This window comes from Stegostoma tigrinum, chromosome 15, assembly GCF_030684315.1.
Source record: "Stegostoma tigrinum isolate sSteTig4 chromosome 15, sSteTig4.hap1, whole genome shotgun sequence".
NCBI classification, from domain to species: Eukaryota; Metazoa; Chordata; class Chondrichthyes; order Orectolobiformes; family Stegostomatidae; genus Stegostoma; species Stegostoma tigrinum.
This window is the reverse complement of record NC_081368.1, coordinates 61,082,951-61,100,089: the sequence shown is the minus strand read 5'-3', so window position 1 is coordinate 61,100,089 and position 17,139 is coordinate 61,082,951. Positions and strand designations below refer to the sequence as shown.

Here is a 17,139-nt window from a genome sequence, read left to right as displayed (position 1 = left end):
TGCCTCATTTGGAGTTTTCCCCACTCAACTGGAAGTGAAGCCTGTACCTCTGGCTGACAATCAACAGGAGATGGAGTGAACTCTTGATTAACATGTAGGATAAACCAGACTTCCATATTTCCCTGTGCTAATTAATGCCCCATGTCCCAACTAGAACCCTACCAATGTATCAGAATCTTATCAATAATTACCACTGACATTCTCCGCTTTTATCGGCCAACCAGATCAAACAAATTATTCTCTTAGTGATTTTCATTGAATTTGATTGGAAAGACGTAATAAACACACTGACTTGTTTGGGTAGGTGATGTCAAGATGTTTTCGTTTCTCTCAATTGGTTGTATGAAAGTTTGTTTCCATGTAGTCAGATACAGCTGGTTGTTCTAATCCAGTAGATTTGTGATGATCATAAAGTGCATGATTGAAGTGAGGGGGACAGAGATTACTAGCAAACATAGATAGTCGCATACTACAATCTGCCTTTATACCACTGTTACAATATCTACTGCCAAACATAGATGAATTGCCTTAATATGAAGGGAGGACAATATGAAGGAATCTCCGATAATTGGGGTTTATGAATATATTATGATCATAGTCAGCGTGGACAAAAAGGGCCAAATGGCTCCTTTCTGAGCTGTATTGTTCCTGTGTTTCTATATAGGGATGAGATCATAACTTGTGCAAGGCAAATTTAAGAATGATGTAAAAATGTCCTGTCCTGTCCTGTATTGTATGTTAAGATTTGGGCCCAGATTTTCCTGGAGTTGGAACACCTCTTAGTTTTCACTTACCATGGAGGAAAGCTAAGTTCAGAAAGTCCTCATCATGCTGCTTGACCCCTCATATCCTCCATACCAACCCAGTTCTAACTCGAGCCCACTTACTCAGCATGCATTATGTGTACAATTAATGAGCCAAATAGCGGCAAGTGCCAAATCAAAAAAACACTCATTCAGAAATGCTGCTTGCAGGGAAAAGAACTGCTGTTCCAATAACAGTATGAAAGCATGAATCAAACAGATATTTAAAGTATCAGTATCACTGGAGAAAACAGATTCCCTCCCTTTCTTGGTGTGGGATGTTGGGTGAACACACGCAATGAGGAAAAACATTCTAGTCAGTCCACGTCAGCACTCTGTCTGCCACCACCCACCAACCTCCTGGCCATTTCGGAAGTACTCCCATGGTCAACAGGCTAGAATCTAATAGGAGGAACCAGAGGGAGCGTCAGGTCACTACAAAATTGAAGCCAAAATTATATACAGCTGGCTGTTTTGAATTGAGGTGAGTATGCTGAGTTGGGAAATTCCCTAACATCAGTTACCTGGCTCAGTAGACTTTTGGTCAGGCCAGTAAAGGCCAAAGCATTGGGATCATGTAGGAGACTATTAGATGTTATGATGATGGAGATAGTAAGGTTTTACTTTGAATGTACAAAAGTGACCTTCCTCCACTGTGTTTGCAATCATAATTGAGTGATTTATTTCTACCAGGGTGGCGGACTGTTATAAATATACAATTACTTGAGTGTTATGGAAGTCAGTGTTTGGTTCCCAACTGCACACTGTCACTAATTTGAAATTTGTCATATACCATGTGGTTAGGTTTAAATTAGTACTGTGCATTGTTCACCATGTCTCAAGTGAGGGGAGAGGTTGAGAAGGAGAGTCCTTCATGGTAACCTCAGCCAGTGCAAGATTTGAACCCACATCATTGGCGTCAGGCCACCTATGTTAATTCATCACCTGAGTATTGGATTAATTCAGCTACCTACAAACAGTAGTGAAAAACCTCCCTGAAAAGCTGTATTAAAAATGTCACACCTAAAGGTGTCTTTATGTAAATCTATGTTGAATGTAAGTTTTTTTTTCCTCCCTTGTCTCAATTTATTTCGACTGGATCTGCTGTCAACACTATTGTTCATGTGCATACAAAAAAATTGAGTTTCATGTGCAGAGTTCGCTTTATTTCAAAATAAAAATTAAGTTTCTGGTTCATGGATTGCCTTTACGATAAGTCAAGTCTAAGAAGCAATGACATTACAAACAGCAGTTCCTAAATGAACTGTAAGGCAACTGATCTTCATGGAACACACAGTTACCATCACACAGAGTTAATATATTTACCAGGTGCAAAATATGCCTCCAACATTATATGGATATTATAATCGTATCAAAACTGGCTTTTCAAATTAGTGTAGGATGGCTTCAGCTGTGAGCAGCACTGACATAACAAAACATCATCTATCTACTTTGTTCACTGAGCAGCATTCAACATTCATTCTCTAAGCTAAGTGGAATTATCGAATAGTAGAGCACGGAAGGAGTCTATCTAGTTAATTGAATCTGTGCCAGCTCTTTCCAAAGCAATCCAGTTAGTCTCACTCACCAGTTCCCTGTGTTTCTCATGTAAGGGCTAACTATTGGCCATGACATCAGGGAAAACTTCCTTCTGTTTTCTTCAGATCATCTCAAAAGAGCTTTAACATGTACTGAGCAAGCTGGCCGTGTGTGGGTGTAACTCTGTATCTGAATGAATGCTTCTTCAACAGTGCATCCTTTCCTCTGAAGGTACTGATGTGTCAACTTGGGGTTCGTACTTTGTCATCTTTCTTATCCTTCTGAATTTCTAGATGTTGCAATGCTTAGGTCAATTTCTGCAAGAATCTGATCAGAGCCAATTGCTTTTGAAAGCAGATTTGCTCCAGTAAAATTTAGGGTAGACCTGTTCAAGTTTCATTTTGAAAACCTTTTCAAAGGTGAGAAGGACAGTTACCTATCTATAACCTGGGATGGGTGGGAATGTGTGTCGTATGTAAAGGAAAATAGGCTCCTCACTGAATATTGAGTTAACATTGCAATTATTATCCAGATCATAATTTATGAAATTAAATTATTTTTGTACTGACCTGAAGCTCCCTTTGGTTCTTCCTAGTAGTAAGGAGGGCATTTTGAAATTCTCACTTTTCACCATCTGGAGAGAAACCTCCCTCACAGCAAGGCTAATATTCAGTTGATTCTAACAGACGTTATAAAAACACTGACCATAATTTCTGGAGATCTTGAGACTGTCACTGTTGTCTAGACATTTTCCAAATTTTTCATCCTCCAGATTTTGATATCGCAGCAAAACAGTAAAACACAGCATTAATTGCCCGCCTATGACTGCCTTTGGAAACTGGTGGTGAATCACCATCGTGGACTGTCGTGTTGTTCGTTTTCTGCCACAATCTGGTTAAAGTGCAAGTGTAACTACAATGCAACTTAACAACCAAAAAATAGAACTCCAATCCCAAAGTGCATTCTGGCTTCAGTCCATATGTAAACTGACACTATTATGGTCCCTGGGTTATAACCAAAAGAATCTGATCTCTTGACTTCTTCTGTCACATAATCATAAAAGTAAATATTCAAAAATTATGTACAGGTGATTTGGAAAGGAAAATGTGTGACAATAACCAAACGTAACCATTATAACTAGCCCCATTATTTCTACATACTCTCTATATAATAAAAAAGCAGATATGTCTGCACTCGGACCTGAATATGTTTGCATAGTGAATCCTTAGTATCAATCAGCTAGTAGGATAAGTGTGGGGTAGACGTAAAGATAATTTCAACAAGGGGGACAGGGAAACCGGAAGGTATGTGACCATGGGCCATGTACACTATTGACAAGAGGCTGCTGTCTACATTTATGATTGAAGGAGTATGTTTATCTGGTTGTGTGTATTTGTGTGTTTATGGGCATGCATGTGGTTAGTCAAGTATTTAATAACACAAGGTGAAAAAGGAGCAGCGGAATCATTTTGTTGTGTTAAGTTCAACCAATTCAGCTATTGGTTCACATCAGATCATACAAAGATCAGCCTTCATGCTGTGTCATATAATCAATCCAGTGAAGTGCTTTGGCTGCTGTTGCCTCACCACAGCTGACTGCACAGGTTGATGAAGACAAAGTGCAGCTTATTGAGATAACCCATGTTTTCCAGAGCCAGTGAAGGAAGAGAGGAACTGTAAAGTGCTAGACTAACAGGTTTTGAAATTTCATTTTGATTTTTAAATTGTGCGTTTACTGACAATCAAAGGAATACCCTTGCGAACTGGAGAGTTCCCTGTCCTTTTCTTTCCTCCACCCAACAGACTTCTCTCTGTCACTGATATGTTTCATGGACACTTGTGTATATGTCAGATGGAGTTAGGAGATGGAATAGGCCATTCAAACCCTTAAGTCTGCTTCACAATTCAGGAAGGTTTTGGTGATTGACGCCTCAACTCCACTTTCCTATTTGTTCCCAAAGCCATTTGAATCCCTAGTTGGACGAGAATCTATCTACTTCTGCCTTAAAAATAACAATGACCCAGCTTTTTGTAGTCTGGCAAAAAAGAGTTCCATGTACTGTCAACTCTCTGAGAGAAAACTCTAGTATTAGAACTGTGAGCAGATCTGGGCATCACACCTGAGCAATGATATCTTAGATAACAAAGTGTGACGCTGGATGAACACAGCAGGCCAAGCAGCATCTCAGGAGCACAAAAGCTGACGTTTCGGGCCTAGACCCTTCATCAGAGAGGGGGATGGGGAGAGCGTTCTGGAATAAATAGGGAGAGAGAGGGAGGCGGACCGAAGATGGAGAGAAAAGAAGATAGGTGGAGAGGAGAGTACAGGTGAGGAGATAGAGAGGGGACAGCTCAGTCCAGGGAAGACAGACAGGTCAAGGAGGTAGGATGGGGTAGTAGGTAGGAAATGGAGGTGTGGCTTGAGGTGGGAGGAAGGGATGGGTGAAAGGAAGAACAGGTTCGGGAGGCGGAGACAGGCTGGGCTGGTTTTGGGATGCAGTTGGGGGAGGGGACAAGCTGGGCTGGTTTTGTGATGCAGTAGGGGAAGGGGAGATTTTGAAGCTGGTGAAGTCCACATTGATACCATTGGGCTGCAGGGTTCCCAAGCGGAATATGAGTTGCTGATCCTGCAACCTTCGGGTGGCATCATTGTGGCACTGCAGGAGGCCCATGATGGACATGTCGTCTGAGGAATGGGAAGGGGAGTTGAAATGGTTCGTGACTGGGAGGTGCAGTTGTTTATTGTGAACCGAGCGGAGGTATTCTGCAAAGCGGTCCCCAAGCCTCCGCTTGGTTTCCCCAAAGTAAAGGAAGCCACATCGGGTACAATGGATACAGTTTACCACATTGGCAGATGTGCAGGTGACCATCCGCTTAATAAGGAAAGTCATCGTGGGGCCTGGGATGGGGGTGAGGGAGGAGGTGTGGGAGCAAGTGTAGCACTTCCTGTGCTTGCAGGGGAAGGTGCTGGGTATGGTGGGGTTGGAGGGGAGTGTGGAGTGGACAAGGGAGTCATGGAGAGTGTGGTCTATCCGGAAGGCAGACAAGGGTGGGGATGGAAAAATGGCTTGGGTGGTGGGGTCAGATTGTAGATGGCGGAAGTGTCGGAGGATGATGCGTTGTATACGGAGGTTGGTGGGGTGGTATGTGAGAACGAGGAGGATCCTCTTGGGGCGGTTGTGGCGGGGGCAGGGTGCGAAGGATGTGTGGCGGGAAATGTGGGAGACGCGGTCAAGGGCGTTCTCGACCGCTGCGGGGGGAAAGTGGTGGTCCTTGAAGAACGTGGACATCTGGGGTGTGCAGGAGTGGAATGCCTCATCGTGGGAGCAGATGCAATGGAGGCGGAGGAAGTGGGAATAGAGGATGGAATTTTTGCAGGAGGACGGGTGGGAGGAGGTGTATTCTCAGTAACTGTGGGAGTCGGTGGGCTTGAAATGGACATCAGTTTCTAGCTGGTTACCTAAGATGGAGACTGAGAGGTCCAGGAAGGCGAGGGATGTGTTGGAGATGGCCCAGGTGAACTTAAGGTTGGGGTGGAAGGTGTTGGTAAAGTGGATGAACTGTTCGAGCTCCTCTGGGGAGCAAGCGGCGCCGCCGATACAGTCATCAATGTAATGGAGGAAGAGATGGGGTTTGGGGCCTGTGAAGGTGCGGAAGAGGGACTGTTCCATGTAACCTACAAAGAGACAGGCATAGCTTGGGCCCATGAGGGTACCCATGGCCACCCCCTTAGTCTGTAGGAAGTGGGAAGAATCGAAAGAGAAGTTGTTGAGGGTGAGGACAAGTCCGGCTAGGTGGATGACCATGTCGGTGGAGGGGGATTGTTCTTCCTGTACTTTCTCTCACCCATCCCTTCCTCCCACCTCAAGCCGCACCTCCATTTCCTACTTACTACCCCATCCCGCCTCCTTGACCTGTCCGTCTTCCCTGGACTGACCTATCCCCTCCCTACCTCCCCACCTATACTCTCCTCTCCACCTATCTTCTTTTCTGTCCATTTTCAGTCCGCCTCCCCCTCTCTCCCTATTTATTCCAGTTCCCTCTCCCCATCCCCCTCTCTGATGAAGGGTCGAGGCCCGAAACATCAGCTTTTGTGCTCCTGAGATGCTGCTTGGCCTGCTGTGTTCATCCAGCTTCACACTTTGTTATATTGGATTCTCCAGCGTCTGCAGTTCCCATTATCACTGATATCTTAGCTTGGAAGGAATACAATGTAAGTTTGCAAGAATGATACCTGGACTTCAGGGGTTAAGTTATAAGGACAGCTCATACAAGTTAGGCATGTTTTCTCTTGAACTTTGAAGGTTAAGGAGTGAGCTGGTCGAAGTCTTCAAGATATTAATAGGGAAAGACAAAGTAGATAAAGATTATCTTTATTCGCTGGTGGAGATTCTCGGACTAGGGAGCATAGTGTGAGAATTTGGGCTGGAACGTTCAGGAGACAGGTTAGGAAGCACTTCTACATGCAAAGGGTGGTAGATGTTTAGAACAATATGAGAAATTGTTGGAGAAACTCAGCAGTCTGGCAGCATCTTGGAGAGAAAACTAAGGTTGAGTTGAGTGACGTTCAGAGTCTGAAACCAGGAGTGGCTGTCAGATCATAATATTTATTTATTTATATTTGAACTGACCGTGTGTCTATTTTGTTACGAATGCTGTGCAGATTCAGGTACACACCCTTTAGTTCTGTCATTTTACTATTTTGTAAGCTCCTAGAATTATCTGCGGGGACATTTTTGAGCTTGTATTGTCTATCCGTTGCTGCTACCCCTGTTCAACATTTGTCTTATTACTATCTTGTTCACTCTCTTGTCCTCTTGCCACATCTTCCCTCACTTGATACCTCATGCCCATTATTCATGTAAAGCCAAGACTACTTTCCATCTCCTTTCCCGGTGTTCCATTAATCAAAACCCATTTCTTCCACACCAATGATTGAAGCAAGCATTTAGCTCTTTACCCCATGAATGATTTGTTTACCCTGTTTTTCTTCCATGTGCCTCAAGTACCAATCCAGAAATTACTGCCTCTTCACGTTTTGCATTTTAGTTCAGGGCAGTAGTCAGTCAGTTTTGTCAATGTTTACCATCTCAATTGGATGTAAAACATTCCTTTGTAGTAGGTGAAGATGAGCAGGGGAATTCCCCTAGTGTTCTGGGCAGTTCCTAACTAGCGAATATCATTATTGTACATCATCTAGCCATCAAACTTATTGCTGTTCATGCCAGCTTGCTGTGTATTTCCCTGTGTTGCAATATTGATCATGCATAAAAAATTACTTACCTGCTCGTATATTGCATTGGGATGTCTTGAGCTCCTGAAAGACCCTCTATAAATGCAGATTTTTTACTTCGAATGTTCACTGCTCCTGTTTGTTGTTACCTGTGGAGATTGTAAATGTTGTTTAGTTGGGTAACCTGTTGTAGCTTGTGTATGCATGTAAATGCATTTAAGAATGTATATAAACTTAGGTTCTGTAGTGTGTCATGAGTGACAAATTGTTATTGTCAACTGTTGCATTTCCCTCTCCATTTGTGCAACTAGCAACTGGGATTTAACATCTACCCAACAACACCTGGGATTAAGAATGTGTTACTCAATGTACAAATATAGTCACATGGATCTGAGCTAGAATACAACCATTTTGTGGGCTGTGACAGGAATGCAATAGAAATGGAAGAGAGATGCTGAGACTTATTATGTTTATAACTGATCAAATGTTACTCATTAGTCAGCAATTTCAGAATTTCCAGGAACGGAAGAGACTATTGTTTCTGATCTGGTTGAGCCCTCTGTGCTTGCAATCCGTTCTTCGTCTCCAGCTGATCTCGGTCACTAACATTCAAACCCACACCAATTGGGTAAAAACAGCTTTCCAACTACCTCTGGATTGGGGATGGGCTGCATTTTGTGTAAGATTGTTATGTAGAGGCATTGGCCATTTATTACATCATGAGTTGAATTCACTTGAATCTGTTTTTGGTGTTTTTTTCATGTAAAACCCAAAATACACAGATTAGATCTGCTGAGAGAGAGTCTGAATTTTATGGACTTATCTGGGATAGCCAGATTATCCCGTTTTACCCTCAGAACACCTTCTGTGGAGAGATAAAATGCAGCTTGGGGAGATAAGGTGGACTTTGGGATTGTTAAAAGTGGGCATAAAAGTTGTGTAAAAATGCATAAACAAATTACTGTCAAGCGCATTGAAATGGTCAACAGAAAATAGGGATGTTCTCTCATCAGTGAAGGAGAGAGAGAGGGAGGCTAGTGGTGATTTAACCTGAGAGTCACCATGCCTCAGGCCAAAAATTGTCAGAAGCATCTGTCATAGCGACCTGCCAACAGGGTCTAACAAAAATTTCAGAGGGAATTGTCAAAAGTACCAAGGCATTTAAAAGATCTGGCCTTTAAAGCATTGAAAAGAATATCTGAAGCATTAAAGAAGGTGATTACTTTTTATTTCACTCTGTCATAAGTAGGAGTGTTTCCATGTATAGACTACTGCTGCATAACTGATTTCACAACCATCTACTATCATCGCATGGCATCTTCCATTTCACAGTTTGATTGGTTACTAACATTATGGACTCTTTGCGGTTCTACAAATTCCAATACATATTGCACATGAATTAAATCTTTGGTTGGTTAGATTGGTTGGCTGGATGTCTTGTCTGCAATGCAGAGCTCTGGCCACAGCATGGGTTCAATTCTTACGTCATTTGAGCTTACCATGAAGGATTCTCCTTCACGGTCTCTCTCTCTCTCTCTCTCTCTCTCTCTCTCTCTCTCTCTCTCTCTCTCTCTCTCTCTCTCTCTCTCTCTCTCTCTCTCTCTCTCTCTCTCCTTCACTGATGAGAGAACATCCCTATTGTCTGGTACAACAATGGTGACCGTACCTTTTAAGGCTTCATTTGTTGAGGGAATCTAAATGAATTAAATGGGATGTTGTGAATGAGAATACTCCGCCAATGTATTGGAGTCTGCAGAACTTTTTGAAAGAGATTTATTTCCTCTAATCTCTGCACGGGTCTAGAGGTCTGCCCATTGATGTTATAAGGCGAGCTGAGCTGGCATGGATTGGCGTGAATTGTCATTAAGTTGGCTTAGAGACTGCAAAGGATGAATGGAGAGGAGTGTAGTATGGCATAACTTTTCATTGAGAATGAGGTACGAGGGGATAAATAGAGGGCCTGAGATGGAATGGATTGTCAGAGATGTGGTATGGAGAGTGTGTTGGTGGGGTTAGTGCCAAGTGAGGGCTGAGGGTTTCTTTTATCTCCATTGCTTTACACTTAAATGTTGGACACAGGCAGAACCTCTGCATGCCTCAGTCTCTATAGTTCTCCCGTAGCCACTTTCTCCAACTTCTCATCTAGCCCACCATCCACAGACTAAAACATTGGAAGTGTAGTTAGCTGTTCTTAAGGTAAGGCTCTCTGCACACATGACACTGGAGCAGAAAGCCAAGCCTAACAATGCAGAGTTCTGCTAGAACAATACAGCTTTGAAAAAGACCCTTCAGTTCAACTAGTCCATGCTGGCCATGTTCCCAAACTAAACTAGTCCCTCCTGCCTGTGTTTGGCCCGTATTTCTTCAAACCTTTCCTATTCAAGTACTTAACCAAATATCCTTTAAATGTTGTAACTACCTGCATCCACCACTTCCTCTGAAGTTCATTCCACACACCCAGAGTGTCTTAAAAAAAGTTGCCCCTCGTGTCCTTTTTAAATCTTTTCCTCTCACCTTAAAAAGCATGCCCCCTTGTTTTGAACTCCCCCACCTTAGGTAAAATAGCCCCATAGTATTTATTCTATCAATGCCCTCATGATTTTATAAACCCCTAAATATAAATGCAACATTTTACCCTGTCACCAGTTACACACTGCATAACGTAATTAAATCAAAATGGTATTGTTTAACTTTTGCATCCTGCATTTAATACTTTCTGCAGAGAGACAAAATTATGGCAGTATAAAAACCCTGCATCCACATTCAGGAGGTGAAACTAGTTGGTTTTCACTATACATAAACATTCATCAAGCACCAATAAATCCAAGTAACTGTAAAAATGGTTTGTGTTCTAACTTTGATTTGTTCCCGGAGGCTAGAAAAAGAGCTTTCCAGTGCAGTATTATAGTTTTTGTTCGAAGAGGAAAACTGTGTGACTGCTGGGTAAAATGTTTACGAATGGTAAAGAGTTATCAATCCAATTGGCCATGAATGCTAATGGAAGTTACGATCTCTATTTGCAGTACCTTACAATCTCCACCACAGGCCTCTGTTAGGAAATTATTCAAACCGTAGACATTATTTATACCCGGTGTTACAATGCAGGTTGTCTCTTTTCCCCACCCCTTCCTGATTTGATTGTTTAACAAAATCCTGTGGGCGGGCAAACAGGCCATTTACATTTCTTCTAATGCTTATCATCGTGAGAGCAGGTCAGGCTCGTGTGTCTTTTCTGTGGGATTCTGAATTATTGCAGTGAGGGAAAACTCAAGGTGCGTGAAGAAACCCACCAGAGCCCAGGATTCTTTTCTACATGAACCCTTCTCCCCCGTTGTCATTCTGTGCATTATAATAAGCTGCACCATATTGCTATTCAAACAAGGGCTTCTTGAAAGAACTCTGTTTCCACTTACTTTTGCGGGAGAAATATTGTCATGTGGAATTTATTAGAATTCATACAAAGGTCAAGCCGTTATCAGTATGTCAATCGTAATGGTTACAGTGAAGCTCTATGATGCTAAATGTATATTACATCACAGCAGGGAACAGGGGTTTAATCAGCTGCTGATTTATGTAGGGCTTTATTTAGATTATCTCAAAGTGTGACAGAGTGGGCCAGTGCCAATGCAGCACAATTAGATATTCGCATTTGTGGGTGTTTGTTTAAATTGATGATGATTTGTTGTCACTCATTCTCTCCAGAATGAACAACACGGTAAAATACTGTGGAAAGGTGTTGTACAGAAGTGAATTGTTAGTTCTGTTTCTCTCTCTACAGATGCTGTCAGATATACTGAGTTTCTCCAGCGTTCTCAGTGTTTGTTTCAGATTTCCAGCAGCCGTGGTATTTTGATTTTTAAGCAGAGGAATAGTTCCTGCATTTTCTCTGTTTGCAGTGCTGAAATACACACAACAGGCTGTGTTTTCACTGCATTCAGAGAGGGGGAGGAAGACTTCATAGCAGGTTAGTGGGTGGGAGGGTTGCTGGTGGAAGATCAAAATGCTGGAAATCTGAAATAAACAGAAAAACTGCTGGAAAAGATCAGTGGGTCGCCTTTCCTGAAGCACCAGTTCTCTTGATTTTGTCAATCTCCATGGGTGCTGAGTGAACTGCCAAAGATTTCCAGCACTTTGTAGTGCTGACTGTGCTTAAACTGTGATAAAACCATCACAGTACAATCGGTCAGAAGTCAGATGACACCAGGTGATAGTCCAACAGGTTTATTTGAAAGCACAAGTTTTCTGAGCATTGCCCCTTAGTCAGATGAAGTGAGAGAGAAGCACACAGGCATGTAGGCAGAGAGATCAAAAGGTCATACAAAGTGCAGTGAAAGCAGGAACTGCAGATGCTGGAAAGTCACATTGATGACTGTATCGGTGCCACCTCGTGCTCCCACGAGGAGCTCGACCAGTTCATCCACTTCACCAAAACCTTCCACCCCAACCTTAAGTTCACCTAGACCATCTCTGATACCCCTCTCTCCTTCCTGGACATCTCTGTTTCCATCGCTGGCAACCGCCTAGAAACTGATATTCATTTCAAGCCTACTGACTCCCGTAGATACCTAGAGTACACCTCTCCCCACCCACCTTCCTGAAAAATGCCATCCCCTATTTCCAAATCCTTCGCCTCCGCTGCATCTGCTCCAGGATGAGACATTCCACTCCTGAACATTTCAGATGTCCTTGTTTTTTAAGGACCACAACATTCCCCCCCTCAGTGGTTGAGAATGCCCTCGACCGTGTCTCCTGCATCCCTCACACCCCCTCCCCGCAATAACAACCAAAACGGAATCCCCCTCATCCTCACATACAAACCCACCAACCTCCGGATCCAACGCATCAAACTCCGACACCTCCGCCATCTGCAATCTGACCTCACCACCAAGGACATTTTTCACTCCCCACCTTTACCTGCTTCCCGGAGAGACCACTCTCTCCATGACTCCCTTGTCCGCTCCACACTCCCCTCCAGCTCCACACACTTGGCACTTTCCCCTGCAACCGCAGGAAGTGCTACACCTGACCCCACACCTCCTCCCTCACCACCATCCCAGGCTCCAAGAAGACTTTCCACATCAAGCAGATGTTCACCTGCACATCTGCTAATGTGGTATACTGTATCTGCTGTTCCTGTTGTGGCCTCCTCTACATCGGGGGACCGCTTTGCGGAACAACCATGCTCCAATCATACTAAACAACTGCACGTCTCAGTCACGAACCATTTCAGCTCCCCCCTCCCATTCCTCAGACGACATGTCCATCCTGGGCCTCCTGCAGTGCCACAACGATGCCACCCAAAAGTTGCAGGAAGAACACCTCATATTCCACTTGGGAACCCTGCAGCCCAATGGTATCAATGTGGACTTCCAAAGCTTCAAACTCTTTCCTCTCCCTACTGCATCCCAAGACCAGTCCAGCTTGTCCCCACCTCCCTAACCTGTACTTCCTCCCACCTATCCCCTCCTCCAACCTCAAGCCCCACCCCCATCTCCTACCTACTAGCCTCATCCCGCCCCCTGGACTGACCTATCCCCTCCCTAACTCCTCACCTAGACTCACCTCCACTGGCTCCATCCCCGCCTCTTTGACCTGTCTGCCTCCTCTCCATTTATCTTCTCCTCTATCCATCTTCTATCCACTTCCCCCTCTCTCCCTATTTATTTCAGAACCCCCTTCCCCTCCTCCATTTCTCAAGAAGGATCTAGGCCTAAAAGGTCAGCTTTCCTGCTCTTCTGATGCTGTTAGCCTGCAGTGTTCATCCAGCTCTTGTTATCTCATACAAGTGCAGTGTTGACTGGCCAAATAATAGGTTTCTGGTGGCGATCAAGAGTATCAGATGGTGTTAGTAAAGTGGCAACAGCTGAATAACAAGCAAAGGGATGACCTATAACTGGATTAAATGAGGCAGAGAGATAATTACAAATAAGGTGGTGCTGGAGACAAACCAAATGGCTGGAATAACAGGATGGGTACAAGTGTCACGTCTAACCAGAGTAATAAGGAATCCAAAACTGGTGGCTCAGTGGTTAGCACTGCTGCCTCACAACACCAAGGACTCGAGCTCAATTCCACCCTTGGGTGACTGTCTGTGTGGAGTTTGCACATTCTCCTTGTGTCTGTGTGGTTTCCTCTTGGTACTCCGATTTCCTCCCACAGTCCAAAGATGTGCAGGTTCGGTGGATTGACCAAGCTAAATTGCCCGTAGTGTTCAAGGGTCTGTAGATTAGGTGGGGTATAAGGGGATGGGTCCGGGTGGGATGCACCAAGGGTTGGTGTGGACTTGTTGGGCCGAAGGGCCTGTTTCCACACTGCTGGGATTCTATAATTCTATGAAACTAATGAAAGTAGAGAGATCATAACAATTTATCAAGATGATGGTGTTAAAACAGGAAAGTAAGGAAGGTTTTACAGATACGGATTGGGGTGGTGGGGTCACACGATATGAAGCCAAGATCATGGTTGAGGCTGTCTTCATGGGTATGGAATGTGGCAGTCAGTTTCTGTGTAGTTGTGTATCCCGAAGATCAATGGCTGAATGTCATTGACTGCTGATGTGTTCCCCAACTGGGAAGGAACATCCCTCTCTGGGAATTGTTGCACAGTATCCAATCATCCGTTGTCATAGCATCTGCATGGTTTCGCTGATATACCGTGCGCCTGCAGTGTATGAGATGGACAACATTGGCCGAGTCATATGAGTGTCTGCCTTGTACGTGTTGGATGATGTTCCCACATGTGATGGTGGTATCCATGTCAATGATCAACAAATTTCATCCCACCATTGGACTTACTATGGACTACTCTTCAGAATCAGTCTTGATGATCGTCTGGCCAAGATCATCCTTATGCCTGCACTTCTTGCCTTCAAGCAACCGCCAAACTTGAAACAGCAAACTACCCAGCCTTAAGGACAATATTGACCACAACACCACACAACCCTGCCACGGCAACCTCTGCAAGACATGCTGGATCATGAAGAATCGCCAGGCAGGGATGTTCCCTCCCAGTTGGGGAACACTTAGGCAGTCAAGGACGTTCAGCTTCCTATCTTCGGGTAAGAGTCCTGCAATGTCGCCTTTGAGATACACAACAATGCAGAATCGCTGAGCAGAAACTGACAGCCACATTCCGTAGCCACAAAGACAGCCTCACCTGTGATCTTGGCTTCATGTTGTGATACATGTGACCCCACCACCCCATTCTTATTTGTAAAACCTTCCTTATTGTCCTGGTTTGACACCAGCACCTATAACCTCTCAACCTTAATTAGTTTGTACAGTTTTGGATTACTTATTATTCTGGTTTGACCCTTGACATGCAGCTGTTATAACCTACCATTTTATTCCAGTCATTTGGCTTGTCTCTAACACCACTTTAATTTTTTGAAATTATCTCTGCCTCATTTAATCCGATTATAGGTCATCCCTTTGCCTGTTATTCAGCTGTTGCCACTTTACTCACACCGTCTGACACTCTTGATCACCTACAGAGACCTATTATTCGGCCTCTCGACATTCGGTTTTGTCTGATTGTCTGATCTTTTGATCTCTCCTTTGATAAATTCTGTGCCTGTGTGCTTCTCTCTCACTCCCAAAGCTGGTGATTTCAAACAAGCCTGTTAGCCTATAAACCTGGTGTCTTGTGACTTCTGAACTTGTCCACCCCAGTCCAACACTGAGGCACCTCCACATCAGTGCATTTCTGAAGAAGGGTCCTGACCCCAAATGTCAACTTTCCTACTTCTCTGATGGTGCCTGGCCTGCTGCGTTCCTCCAGCTCCACACTGTGTTATCGCCACATCAGTACAACCGGTGCTGGAGCTCTAAGTTAGTTCTTGGAGCCCATAACTAATCATCCCTCCTACCCCCCACCCAGATCCTGGACCTGTCTGGCAGGCTGGCTGGGAGTATCTCACCAGGAGGAGAATTTCAAATTGTGAAACCTTTCTACCCTGGCCTCTGGCCGTGCAGGATCTCCGTGGGAAAAGTGTAATGTTGCTTTGTAAAAGGGGAAGGAGGTAAGGTGGGGGTGGGTGGTGCACAGCGGGAATACAACCTAGTTGGGTTGCACTTCTCAATGCTTTGCAGTTCTGGAGCTGTTGGAATAAATCTCACGCTGTTGAGAATGTCAGCAGTTACTTAAATATCGGGAGGCTTTTGGCACTGCTTGTTAGAAGCCGGCACAGAGTTGGTGTACGCTGCGGCAGTAGAAGAGAACTGGGACCATCCCCTTCATTTTTGGGGGGCTGGTGAAGTTTTGGGAGAACGAGACGGGCGGAGGGGCGAAGACAAGTGCGGCGCCTGCGTCCTGCAGCCCCATCCCGGAAGAAAGCGAAAAGTTTTGGGATGAAGTTGGATACAGTCCTGCAGTGATCGGACACTTCCGGTTTGGGGGGGGTGGGGGAAGAGTCAGTGGCAGAAGTGAGGAGGGGGGAAGAAAAGGTGGGTTGGAGTTGAGCACAAGGGGGTAAAGATCTCGCCTGCAAAGCCGGGCGAGAGAGCCCCCCCACGCAGGGCGCCACGTAACTTCCATGGAAGCGGTCGCCGAGCCTTTGCAAACCAGACGTGGCACCGTCGGCGAAAACCTAGCGGATTTCCATCTCCAGATGGCTTTCCCCGCTTACGAGAGCATCAAAACCCCGCTGGATTTATTAATCCGAGCAGGTAAGCGAAGTGCTGGGAGAGGGCTATTTGCAAAGGGAGACAAGGTTCCACCACCCCCACCCCTTCCCTTCCCCGTCTCAAAGTCCAGGCAAACATTCCCCAAGTTGCCTTTTAAATGGTTTGTGTGCGTGTTTTGTTTTGGGGCAGGGATCCGATTGTGGATCGAGGTTGGTTGAGACGGTAGGAAGTGAGGTGGAGATTTGAAATTGACATTGCAGCTTTATTGAGGGGGGGGCGGGGGAATGGGTGAAATTATTCTGCCGGCTGCCCTGGGGTTGGGGGAATGAAGGGCGTTTGCCAGCACGTTCAGGTAGTCTGAAACGCGGAAGTGAGCAGCAGTCGCCTGGACAGCGAGGGGAAGTGCAAATCCACATTTTCAAATAAAAAAATCCAGTTTATTTTAGAAAAAGCAAAAATAGCACAGGCCCATGAGGTGGATTGCGGCTCTGTCCAGCTTGCAAAAAGAAAGAAATCACAGCACGTGCACAGTCAACAGCCCTTTAAACGTGTTGCTCACACACTTAATCATTTTCATCCTTTTGGGCCTTTTGCAGGCTCCTGTTAAAAAAGATGAAAGCTGATCGTGTGTAATTTCACACGGCTGTGAAGTGCGGAGTGTTGACCGTTCCGTCTATTAGTGGATCATTCTTATGATGTTCCTCTGAAGAGCAAACGTGGCCTGATGATGTATGTTGACATCCTTCTACAATGAATTTCCCTGTGCATGAGGACAAGTCTCTCATTTAATCTGAGAAATGTCCGCTTAGTCTGGTAGCTGATTTTTAGTTGTTAACACAAATCTGCTGAAGGGGTCCGAAAATAATTGTAATTTACAATAAGAGATGCTTGTGGTTGAAAGTGTGTGGAGACTGTGTTTATAACTAATATAAGGGAATTC

The 17,139-nt window shown here is 44.6% G+C and overlaps 1 protein-coding gene across 11 annotated transcripts in view; it reads left to right on the top strand.

Annotated features, from left to right (window-relative positions):
* The window catches only part of elf1 (E74-like ETS transcription factor 1), a 263,652-nt gene that overhangs the window by 228,417 nt on the left and 18,096 nt on the right, over positions 1–17,139 (top strand). The window contains exon 1 of one of the 11 annotated variants that reach the window (XM_048544405.2): positions 16,023–16,241. The exons of the other annotated variants lie outside the window; for them this stretch is intronic. Coding sequence (XP_048400362.1) covers positions 16,109–16,241 — 133 coding nt within the window. The 5' untranslated portion in view covers positions 16,023–16,108. Of the gene's footprint in view, positions 1–16,022; positions 16,242–17,139 lie in introns of those variants that run through there. 11 annotated transcript variants of the gene reach the window in all.